This window comes from Dicentrarchus labrax, unplaced genomic scaffold (genome assembly GCF_905237075.1).
Source record: "Dicentrarchus labrax unplaced genomic scaffold, dlabrax2021, whole genome shotgun sequence".
NCBI lineage: Eukaryota > Metazoa > Chordata > Actinopteri > Moronidae > Dicentrarchus > Dicentrarchus labrax.
This window is the reverse complement of record NW_026136707.1, coordinates 23,929,825-23,941,899: the sequence shown is the minus strand read 5'-3', so window position 1 is coordinate 23,941,899 and position 12,075 is coordinate 23,929,825. Positions and strand designations below refer to the sequence as shown.

The 12,075-nt window shown below is 42.1% G+C and overlaps 1 protein-coding gene and 1 long non-coding RNA gene across 2 annotated transcripts; one reads left to right on the top strand and one right to left on the bottom strand.

Moving 5' to 3' along the window:
• Window positions 1-4,434: 4,434 nt before the first annotated feature.
• Window positions 4,435-6,443, bottom strand: LOC127367083 (uncharacterized). Its single transcript, XR_007885436.1, has 2 exons — window positions 6,299-6,443; window positions 4,435-5,605 (listed from the first exon to the last, which is right to left on the bottom strand). It is a non-coding gene; the product is annotated as an uncharacterized LOC127367083 (long non-coding RNA).
• A 34-nt stretch (window positions 6,444-6,477) lies between these two features.
• id4 (inhibitor of DNA binding 4) lies at window positions 6,478-9,883 on the top strand. Its single transcript, XM_051406609.1, has 3 exons — window positions 6,478-7,082; window positions 7,640-7,705; window positions 8,412-9,883. The coding sequence occupies exons 1-2, from the start codon at window positions 6,702-6,704 to the stop codon at window positions 7,685-7,687; spliced, it is 429 nt and encodes a 142-aa protein (XP_051262569.1). The 5' UTR covers window positions 6,478-6,701; the 3' UTR covers window positions 7,688-7,705; window positions 8,412-9,883.
• The last annotated feature ends 2,192 nt before the right edge of the window (window positions 9,884-12,075 follow it).

The window sequence follows — 12,075 nt, the reverse complement described above, 5'->3', positions numbered from 1 at the left end:
GTGGTTTGGGAAGCACTCATCTACAGCACATAGGTGATGTGAGAACTGTGCACCTAAACTGACTCTGGGCTTGACATCAAGTCCACAGTCCAACTGTACTGATGCTCTTCAGTTCTCACTTTGACACAAACAGAAAGATGCTGTGTCCCTCTTTGTCCTAGTGTCTTTCTATCTCTCTATTTCTGGCCCAGGTCAACATTTTGTCACCGAACTTGCGTCATCGGCAAAGGAAGCAAGTGTTCATCTGATTGTCTACTCGAGGAAATGTATGAGCCAAATATCCTTTAAGAAAACAGGCTAATAAAATATTGTACAAAGCTTAACCTGAAAGGGAGGATTTAGGTTCTGATGTTAACAGAAGAGCCAACAAGCAGGGCAGCAGCTGTGCAACAGGATGCAACAACGGCGCACCTGTTGCCACTCACACACACACACACACACACACACACACACACACACACACACACACACACAGAGAGAGACCATCACAAACACAAAGAGAACACCACACACACACTCACGCAAATATCTGTCTGCACCTACATGTTGTTGGGTCTCTCCACAGTTTGGAGTACAAACAGGACAGGGCAAAACTGAGCGAGTATCCAAAACGCCAGGTCAGGACTGTTTGATGTGACCATGGTGGGAAATGGGGAAGTGAAAGCAGCAGCTGGGGGAATTATGAAAAACTCCCAGTGGCCATGGCAAGAAGGCAGTGAATAATGCTTTTAGACTTGACTGAACTGCTTCTGACCTAAATGAGTGTGGCCCAGAACACAGCTCCCACTTTTAGCACAGTTAATATGAGAATAGATCATGGCTACTAAACACAAACCCCACAGGTGGACTGGCACATGGTGCGCCTGTCTGCGGAGAGATCTGTCTAAGCGGGGTTTCTTTCCTCTTTACTCTATTTTTACCCTGTAGCACATTTTCCATCTTGTTGTAGCTTTTTTGTTACAGCAAAAAAGCTCAAAGAAGTCAAATTAGCCGCAGTGGTCAATCACTCTTTTTATTTAAAGTAACTTAAATCTCCCAGGTATCTCTCATTATGCATTTGTGTGTGCGTTTCCTAGTAGGTGTGTATGCATGTGTGTGTGTGTGTGTGTGTGTGTGTGTGTGTGTGTGTGTGTGTGTGTGTGTGTGTGTGTGGATGGTTACTCAGGTTGCACAGTGTAAACAGTGAATGCACCTGTGTAAATGACACAGAGAGAGCTGTTGTGTTTAGCTGGGAGGCCATCAGGGAATAAGGCATGTTGTGCAAACTGTGTCACCTGGAGGGAACAAGAAAAAAAAAGTGTGGCACCACCCGTCACAACCACAGCTGAGCCAGCCGACACAGACAGATCTGGGTTCAGAAGATACCAGCAGCTCTCCTGCATCTGGGATAGATAGCAAATACTGTGCATGCAAATGTTAGAGAGATTACGGACAAGCTGTGCCACTGGGAGACACCGAGAGAGTGTCACCACCCAGCACAACCAGACAGACCAAATAACAGAAAGGCAACCCACCTGTTGGGTATTATTTACAAGTTGTAGTCTGGAGAGACTGTTCTGTCGCCCATCAAAACCACAACCAAGCTGCACAGCTGGGGCTGAGTTCAGGAGTCATGAGATGGTGAAAGTTTCTGAGAATGCGAGCCGTCATGTGGAGAGTTTCAGAGGTAGCAGTGATGGGTCATGTGGGACAGAGACATGTTGGGCGACTACAGTCGTTCTGTGTATCTTTCAGGCTGGGTGTCTGGCTCCTGTGGAGGAGAGGTGGGGGACTTATTTTATTTGTCAGTTTCCAAGGGTGCATTATCTCATAATCTGTCCATGGGCTATTTGTAGTTACAAACAGCAGCTATTATATTATTAATTTTACATTAGAATATTTAAAGTTGTTTATTCGTCCCCCAGATTACAAGATCCTCTTTGTGTTCTCTGTGTTGATGGAAATCTTTGTCTGACCTCGCTGGATAGACCTGATAATGGTCGTTGGTTGGGCTGAAACATCTTTCACCCTGTGTGTTTTGTAAATGGTATGTTTGATATAACTGTTCTGTAGTTTTGGAAAGTGTGACAGTAAGGCTGGGTTCAGTTTGAAATGAAATACTGCTTTGTGGATTTTTAAGTTTTGGAATATTATTTACTTTGTTACCTCATTCCCCAGCTACATCTGGATATAACGTCTCTAGGTGTGTACACTGGGATCAAAAATATTATCTTTGTGGCTAATGAGTCAACCTGCCATATAACCTTGTTAACCAATGGAATTAAATATTATTTTTAAAATCTACTTAAAACTCTAAATGATTCTAGTGCTCAAAAACCGTCATAAAAAAACTGTCATCAAAAACTGTCATCCTCACAATGCCAAAATAACACCTTCAATCTAAATATAAATCATTTTTCAACCAAATAAAAGGTGGTGGTGTAAGGTTACCATCATAAGTTGCTCAGTGAAATGAGATTATCTCGTGTTTTAATAGCAGGAGGGAATAAGAGGTGTTGGGCCACCTCTGCCACCTGAGAGCATGTGTCACCACCCATTGCAACTTAAACCACATCCCTGGGAAACCTCTTGCACAGATGTAGCCATCACGCAATTTCCACTTTGCGCATGGTTGCTGCACTGTTGGCCCGCCAAAGATTTAGTTGAAATAATGCACTTTCTCTAGCAACTGCACACGTGGAGTTTTTGTCAGAAAGAGCAGACTGGTTAAGTCAGTTGTCTGATTTCTGTCTCCACATTGTGTAGCCACAACAAACAGAGAGCTTCACCTATCAGGCTTATCTCGTAATGAGTCTCTAGTTACCGAGCTCCAGTCCCCAGTCAGCACCGCTATAAACCTTTAGGGAAGTAGCACCAGAAGGGCCACAATTAGAGAAGTACATGCAGAGGAAGCACGAGAAAGCAAACACAAAGACAGAAGGGCGTAGAGATAATGCACGTTCATGTTTCCTCCTTTGTTCTGACCAAGTGTGAATTATTGCTTGTGTTAAACTTGAGGGTGATCTATGCATCATTGACTGGGTACAGGACTAAAGACAGACAAGAATAGACTATAACAAGGTTACTGAGCACAAAGAGTCAAAGTGCATCTTGTTTACATTCCTGCTCAGACACACTAGCCACACACACAGGACACACCAAACTTTATGACTTCATCAAGGTTATTTCTTGAACCTTAATCAACCACAAATACTTTAACATAAAAAAGAGAACCAGGTTATATTAAGACCTGCAAGTGGTACGGCACAATCCATCTGCACGTCCTCATGAAATATGTGGTTCTATTAGCTTAGCTTAGTGTTAGTTGGTAAGTTACTGAAGCTGGTGAGAATAAGTTCAGACAGTTAAAAGACGTATTTTCTGCATCAACTCCAATCTCACACTTTATCATAACTGTATGCAAACTATTCCTTTAGTGTAGCACAGTTTATACTCCGACAAAGGAGGTTCAATAAAAGTGGATGTTGCAACGTATAGATAATAAGCTACGATAGCTTCCTTCATGAAAGCTGATGTGAAAATATGTGGACAGATTTAATTTACCCCCATAAGTGAATGCACTAATCACAGCGATTACATTGTAATGAATACTTTTGGCACAGAAATGCTCGTGTGACGAGATCTTCCCAATTCAGATATCTGAAATGAACACCTAACAGGAAGAATACACAACCTTTTTCACAGCAACCGTTTTGACATGAAATAGTAGGGTAAACACAAGCAGGTTGCTGCTATTGTGCATGTTGACTTACTGGAAAGGCTCTGTTACACTAAATGGAATGGAACCCTAATTAGTATCATTGGTAACACTTGTGTTTACCCTACTATTTCATGTCAAAATGGCTGCTCTGAAAAAGGTCTATCAGCGTTCAGTGGATGAATACTTAAGAGCCATGAGCCACACCTGCTGATGAATTTTAGAGACAGTAGTCAAATTTCTGTCTAAATGTAGAGCTTGTTTTAAATACATTTCCAGAAGATCTGCAATAGGAAATGCAACTGAAGGTGTGTTTTCATCCCCTAATATTAGGAGTTGTGGCCATTGAGATAAACATTTGGTGGTGCTAATTCTCCAGTTGAGTGCCATTAAACCAGTGCAGAAGAAGAAGGCACCATGGAGCTGCAGTCAAACCTTAAACAATGGAGAACCATCTGCAATTCGTGATGGAAATGTGATATTTATGTGTTTCAGGAATTAATCTGATGTTTTTGTAGAAGCTAGCATTTGGTTTGTCTGTTTCACTTCACTGTAGAAACATGGTAGTTCAAGATGTCGGACTCAGTAGAAGAGGACCCACTCCCTCTTTAGATACAAACAGCTCATTCTAAGGTAACAGAGTGATTCTTTCACTAATGAGAACATACCTGAGAATATTAAATTATATTTCTGCCAATATATCCTCCTAATATACACTGGACATATAAGCCACATGCTTCCTGTACGTAATCATTTATTTGCTACGTCTGTTTCCATTGCATTTTAGCACATTCTGTTTTTATTTATACACAACTTGTCACAACTTTTCCACCTCTGCCAAGCGTAAAAACTTTATATATGTATATATTACACATCATATGTAATTAATTTTTATTTCCAAAACAGGTGGATGCAAATACACTTTGCTGTATTCCTCGTTACAGTCTTTGGTTTGGTTTTGCCTGTTTTGAAGCATTTCTGTGGAATCTACAAATGAATTATTTTATATGGAAAACTATTCTTGGCAGCAAGTTTTTTCAACCCATTAGCCTCCAGAAAGAGAGCCAACGAGCTTGAAATTCAGACTGTGTAGAATCTCCAACTTTCTGTTTTATTATAGACATACATGGTCAAAGTGGAAGCATTTGTGAGTCATTGCTATGGCTAAACTGGACAGTGTTTTTCTCTCAGACCTAGTCCGTCATCTGCTTGTCATGGGCGAGAGTTCATGCACCATGTTGCTAGTGGAAAGGGTACCATCAAAGATTCATACCACTGACCCCTTTGAAGTTGTCCCTGAACCAAACATTGTTGCACACATTACTGAGCAGAACAGTCACTTCCCATGGCAACAGAAAACAGAGAAAGAGAGAGACAGAGGGAGAAAGACAGAGACACAGCGAGAAGAGGAAAATACCCATTTAAAGCCATTTAAGCCTTTCAATATTCATGACAGAAGAGACTGTGGTGGTTCCCATAAAGTTTGGGACATTAAACCTCCAAAGAGGCACTGAGGTGGGTGTCATCCCCACTAGACTCAGACCTCAGGGCCCCCCTATGCATCCTGGATGGAAAACACTAAGGATTCAGGCTGAACTGAAGCTGAGTGTAGCTTCCATGTTGTCTTGGCAACCTGTCTGACAAGAAAGAAAGAAAGAAAGAAAGAAAGAAAGAAAGGAGAGGAGAGGAGAGGAGAGGAGAGGAGCTGGGTGTGAATGGATGAGCTCCCCATGTGTGGCGCCAGGCAGTCTACCCGGCGGGGCAGCTCAATAGGCGGCTGTGAGGGAGGGAGCGGAGCGGCGACGCGTCCCCGAGAGCGGAGGAATGTAGGAGGCACAATAACACACAGCTGGAGTAAGGAATGGCAAGGAGGCGCTGCCAAATCGGCCTGTCCCGGCTCCCCTAGAGCTGCAGTCAGGGTTGTGAAAAAGAAAATGTTTGTTATATGAAGTCATAATAACAATTTATTAGATCAGAGATGATGATGGGAATTATACGTTCTCGAGACCCCGGTTTCTCTTATGAAGTGGTAATAAATCTGATAAAAACAAGTGTCAGAGGAAAATTACAATTCACCGAAGGAATGCTGCATAAATAACGTTGTAATTATAGACTGCAATAAGGTCAGAGTTAATAGTTTCACACATGTGCTGAAAGTCCTAAAATGAACTGGAATATTATTACATGTAGCTACATTTTATAATGAATTATTTGGACTGCAGTCACGATGTGTTTTCAGTTTGGTTTCCACCGTGAGGTGAGACAGGTTTCTCCATTTAAGCAGGTGGTTCGGCTCGGGATCATCTGTCACAGGGGTGATCAATACAAGTGAGCCTGTGCGTAATTACGCATCAATGACTACGGAACTAAAGATGCAATCCGACGGTAATCAGCCAGCTGAATTGTGCAAATGCATCAATCAGGAAATCTTCAAGCTAGCCCTCTTGTTCGGCTGCTCGTAAAGATACTTGAGACTTTTTTCTTTGTACGGCGATGCTAATGCACAATTGACGGCTTTAAATTGCCTCTCTCTCTCTCTCCCTCTCTCTTTTCCTTTCTCCCCCTCTCTCTCTCACACACACATACAAACACCTCTCCTACCAACAGGCAGCCCACCGCAGCACACACAGAATGAGACACGCCTTTTTCTCGGCTCCGTTGTGGGGTCGGTGGGCAGCGGGCTGCCGGTGATTGACCAGCTTCTCTCCCTGATCTGTCAGCCGGCTGGCTTGGCGCCTCCCCTCTCCTCTATAAATGTAGGAAATCTATTCATTCCTTTCACACCGAGCCTGCTGAAGTAAGAGGAACTGTGAGGCTCCACGGGATGTGTTGACAGACTAGAATTCCGCCTTTTGGTTTATCTTATTCTCTCGCTAATTTGCGGCTGTATTAGAGTAGCTTTCGCCGTGTTTACAGCGCATAATCTCAAATACCTCCTGCTACCAGTAGTGTAATTATTTGTTTGTTTTTTCGCTGCCTCTCTCTGAGCCGTTGGTTATCTAAGATGAAGGCTGTTACTCCAGTCCACCCCCAGGACTCCTCCTCCAGCGGCAGCGAGCTCTCCCTGCACTATCTGTCGAAGCAGAGCCTCAACATCGCCCGGTGCAGGATGGAAGAGGAGGACCTGTTCTGCCTGCAGTACGACATGAACGACTGCTACAGCCGGCTGAAGCGCCTGGTGCCCACCATTCCGCAGGATAAGAAAGTCAGCAAAGTGGAGATCCTCCAGCATGTCATAGACTACATCCTGGACCTGCAGCTGGCCCTGGAGACGCACCCTTCTCTCCATAAACAACAGCCACAACAGACCGGGACCTGCCCTGCTCCTCCAGCCTCCAACCCCAGCCGGACACCGCTGACGGTGCTCAACATAGACCACCACCAGGTAAGCTTTAATCAGCGGAGGCGGCTCTCCATTCCTCGTTTCCAGCGGGACTTACCGGGGACCCCGATTTACTGTACCTCCCCGTGCCAGACTGCCGTCCGCCACTCAGACTCAGACAAAGCGCGTCATGCCCGTTATGTGTCATTGTCCTTCCAATGTTAGGACAAAAAGACAGAAAACACTGAAAATGCTACACAGCTCACTGCACAGCCTTGAAAAATCATGCGCAAAAAACGCATTCGGCGTGGGTTAGATTGCGCACTTGATTGCGGGCTTTATGATTTGCATGATAATGACAGTGTGTGTCAGAGGCCCACCTTATCCCAGGATTGGTGAAGTACCTTCAGCCTGCAGCCCACTCCACTGCGCACAATAAGGGCAATTTGTTATTCAATAGGCTATAAGAGAATTTATTATGGGAGATATAGCCGGCTGATTTTCTACTGCTCTGCTGTATATCATTTATTTTGCAGGGCTTTAGGCCTTGCCTTTATTTAGTCTTATCCATGGGAGATAACCCGTTTTACATGTTTCCTTTTTCTGCTTTTTTTTTGTAGAGGACGTCAATAGTCAAAAAGCCGGAGGACTCTATTTTATGCCGCTGAGATATAAGCACTGCATTGGTAAGTTGGCCTAAAATAACATTTTAAATGTGTTTTTCTAATTTATTTTTTTATTTACAATCACAAGTTTTCTTGCTGTTTTTGTGTGTGTGGCCAGTTGAAAACACCATAAGTGGTGGTCACTGAGGCATCCCCATTAACTTTATTATTGTAGCCTATATGTGGTGTAAATTGACAATCTCTAGAGTGCTCTGGGGAGGCCAGTAGATGTCAGGGAAAATAATAATTGAGAAACCTTAAATTGGCACCAACCTCAGAGGCAGCTGTGCTTTGCGCAATAACTGTCACTGGTGTAGCAATCTGGGAAGAAGAGAGGGTTAAAACCTCAGCTTGCCCTCTCTTTCATTCTTACACACACACTCCTTCCTCCCTCTCTCGCTCTCTCTCTCATTCACTCTCTGTCTGTCCCTCACAGTCCCATTCAAGCTGCAGTTCTGGCTGTAAAGTTAGTTTTATAGCACTGAATCTAAACACACCTGGGCAAGGCCAAAAGCATGTACGCGGTGTGTGTTACAGTGAGACACTCTTGCAGTCTTTCTGAGAGCCTCTCGGCAGCCTTGCCCAACAGCCTGAGGAGCTGTGTGGTTGTTGTTTGACCTGGTTTGTTTTGGGTTGTTGATCAAGCATGGCCTCTGTTTTGTCGGTGGCGCCAGTAAGTCTGGAGCTCTGTAGCTCACCCCCCCGCTGCTATTCATCCCCTCCACAGGTGTGCAGGCTACACAGAGCCGCTCCAAAGCCAGCAAAGCTTCGCCAGGGACTCACACCCAACTGGAGGCACAATCACAAGGGGATTTCAAAACCGCTGGGAGGAATTCAACCCAAATAAAATCACTATTCATATCAGCTTTTTCCCTTTTTTTGGGTTCCATTGAACAAGGAATCAGTATGTAGACATCTCCCTCTCCTTCCTCCTGTTTAAGTTGCTCTAACTTTACTTCTTGTCACTTGAAATTTCTTTCTAAAAGAGTGAAAACGTGGAATCCCCACGCTGAGAAGTTTTTTTGTTGGAAACCCGTCTGTCAACAGCTATGAAAACTGTTTGTGAATTGTGCTTAAAGAATAACTAAAAATGACTCCAGTTTAAAGCTTTACTAAACTGCGAAAAATCATTGTACATGTTTTGGACATCTATTGTTTAAAATAGATGATTTGTGTTGAACAGGGATGTCATCCCTGGAATCTTAAAATGTTTGATATTGTAAAAAAGAACAATTCTGATTCGAGACAATTAAGATTGTACATATAGAGACACAAATGTTCTATAAAAGTATGTGAAAGGAAGACTTATATGCTTAAAATAGACTATTGTAATTATAAGATATTTTTATTAAAATCTTTTTTTGTCGTTATGTAAATATTGTGTTTCCACTTTTAAGTCTTTTAGTAAATGAACGTGGTTATGCTCTGCCAATAATGTCCTCACATGATGATATCAGTTAACTCTTTGCAGTGTTTTTGGAATAGTTTAATATGTAGCATGTCAGGCTCATTGCAGAGGTTTTGAATGTGCACTGAAGCAGCCCTCCCTGTGTAGATATGTGGTGGAGTTCAACACGAGTTCTTCTATTATTTGCCCTGCTTAGCTTTCTCTTGAATTGTTTTGTACTCATTAACTATGACAACTTTGACCTGCTTGGAGCAAAGGGTTGGTCTGCTGTTTGATCTTTTTAAAAAAAAGGCCTGATTTGACTCTGTTACATTGCACTCTTGTAAAAAAAAACAAAAAAAAACTGAGAGTTACAGCACTTGTGACAGTGTTTACAATGTAATCCCTTTTAAAAAATCACTGTAAAACAATGTCCCTGTTATATGTGTGCAGTCAGAGGTTCTCCTTAAGAGGTTAATGATTGACACCATGAAGTCATTAAACGTTGGTTATGAATTAATGAAATATGTGAACATTAACAGACACCTTTTGGACAACAACCAATTGTATTCAGACAGGCAATGTCTTTAAGTAAATATTCAATGATTTCCCTGTTGGAGAGTCAGCAGCCATTGTTAATGTAAAGAGAAAAGAAAAGCCTTTATTTTTCATGACATTGAACACCGAATTTACCTCACCACCCTCCTGCCAGTGTGAGAGGGCACTTGTACATTACTGTCAGCTGCACTGTTGGACTTGACCTTCACTGGCTTGTGAGGAGTTGTCAAAACAATTAAAGTTTCCAGGAAGAATTGTGTCGTCTCAAGTTTTGTCTCAAGGGGCATCTTCACCATTTCGGTGCCAACGCTGCCACGTGAAATAACGAGGGAAAAGAGGGAGGCGCGGGGTTAAAGGCTCCTGAACTAAACATAACGAAGTGTGTGAGTTCCATGGAAAATAAAAGGGTGGATAAAGATATTAAAATATTGCAGATGTCATCTAAGACCTTAAACCTGTTTTACAGGATTCTAGGATAAAAGCTTTTTGTTTTGTGGGCTTTTATTAATTCCTTCACACACATGGCCACAGCTTTAGCAGGACTGAACAAACACAAGTGACAGCCGAGAGATCAGGTTCATATTAAACTATGAAGCAGGTGTCATTTATCTTAAATGCTAGAGGCAATCTTCTTGTAAATGCAAATTATTTCTCTATGTGCACATTCAAATGTTTAAAGTATATTTCTCAACGAAACACATGCATGTCATTTGTGACAAGTCATTACACTAATATATGTTTAAAATAAATTTAAAAAATTTAAATTAAAAGGATAATGCAAAATAAAAAGGGACCATTTGTGGGGTTATTTTCACTGAGCAGAGAGATCACTACCTTTATTCATCTCCTGGACACTGTAGAGCTCAGATAGGCCTCTGTAGAAAGCACGATGTCAGCAGCATAAGCCACATATGGAATTACATTTCTGTGGATAAATGAAAAAAGGCAGAATAAAGACACAAATGGAAATTTTGCAGCATTTTGGGAAACCATAAATGTATGTTTTTTTAATTTGGCTGATCCTTTCACCCAGAGTGACCTATGATGAGTAAAGATAAACAGCAAACACTACTTCCTAGATTACCAGCACTGCCAGTAAGCAGAGCTCACAGATAAAAATTTCTCAATTCCCTTACAAAGATACAGAAAAATATATCCGGTTAGGAAGTATGATGTTAAAAACTGCTGGGGCAAACAATTCCAAAATCCGTTTCACACTTCAAACTTGAAGTGTTTCTACTCAAGGCCTTGTCGGGTTTATGGGAGCATTCGAGTAGAAAGAGCTGGATATCTTAAATGTTTCAAATAATTTTAAGAAAGAGATTTATTCATTTTAGATAGATTTTGATGATTTATGATGCACTTCAAGTGTCTAGACAGCTAAAGAAAATCTTAAATGCAAACTCACTCAGGCCCTATTCCTTTTCAAATATATACCTGATTTTAAAAATGCAAAGTATTCTGAAATAATTATGAAATGTATCCTAATAACATCCACCTAGACAGCTGTCAGAAATATACAGTGAGTATCCTTCCTTTCTTCCTTCTTTCCCACGGAGCTGCAGCTATTTCTCCTAGACACACACTGACCCTTGTTTAGCTGTCCGCATGTCAACCTGCTGAATGCAGGTTAAAGCGCCCGTTTGACACCGACAAGCCCGGCGACAGAGATGCCATACGGGTGCTACAGACACCTTTCAGACACCATGCTCCTCGGTGGCCATCTGAGGATAAGCAGTGGCATGCAGGCCACCTGTGTATGTTTATAGTCTACAGTAAGAGAGCCGGGCCTCGCTGCCCTTGACAAGTGCTGTCCTTGTGATGTGAAATGCGTGTGAGTGATAAAAGGTAAAAAAATAGAAAAATAGAAAATGAAAAAAAAAAAGTGTTAAAGCACAGGTGGTCAGCTTGACAGTTAGACCTTCCTGATATGATTAAAGATATTCTGGTTCTCAGAGAGAGCACAACGTGAGCCTGACAGTTCAAACCGGGCTTCAGCAGCCATGACTGCACAGTTGGTGAGAGCATCGCCAATGCATTTTCTCCAGGAAATGCTGCTTTTTATAGATAAATTCAGGGATGTTGTGAAGATAAACCCAGTTGACCCTTTAACTCAGTTAACCCTGCTGACCATTCATCTCATTATATAGTAGTTTACCCACTTCTGTTCCAGAAACCCTTTTAATTTATCGCATATCATTCAAAAGTATCAGAATTAAACTGACATAGTGACACTTGATAAGCCACCATGTGAAGATTTATTTGCCACATGCATTTCTGGGCTATACTTTTAAATGTAATATAATCTGGGTTTGGTGATTCACTTAAAAACGTGCACAGCTACTGTAGGAAAATGGGACACGTGGTTTTTCTCCCATCTCATGATCATTTTAGTCACATGCTCAAACCAAAGTGTTAGCTGTTGTCCTGCTGCAATTTCACAGTG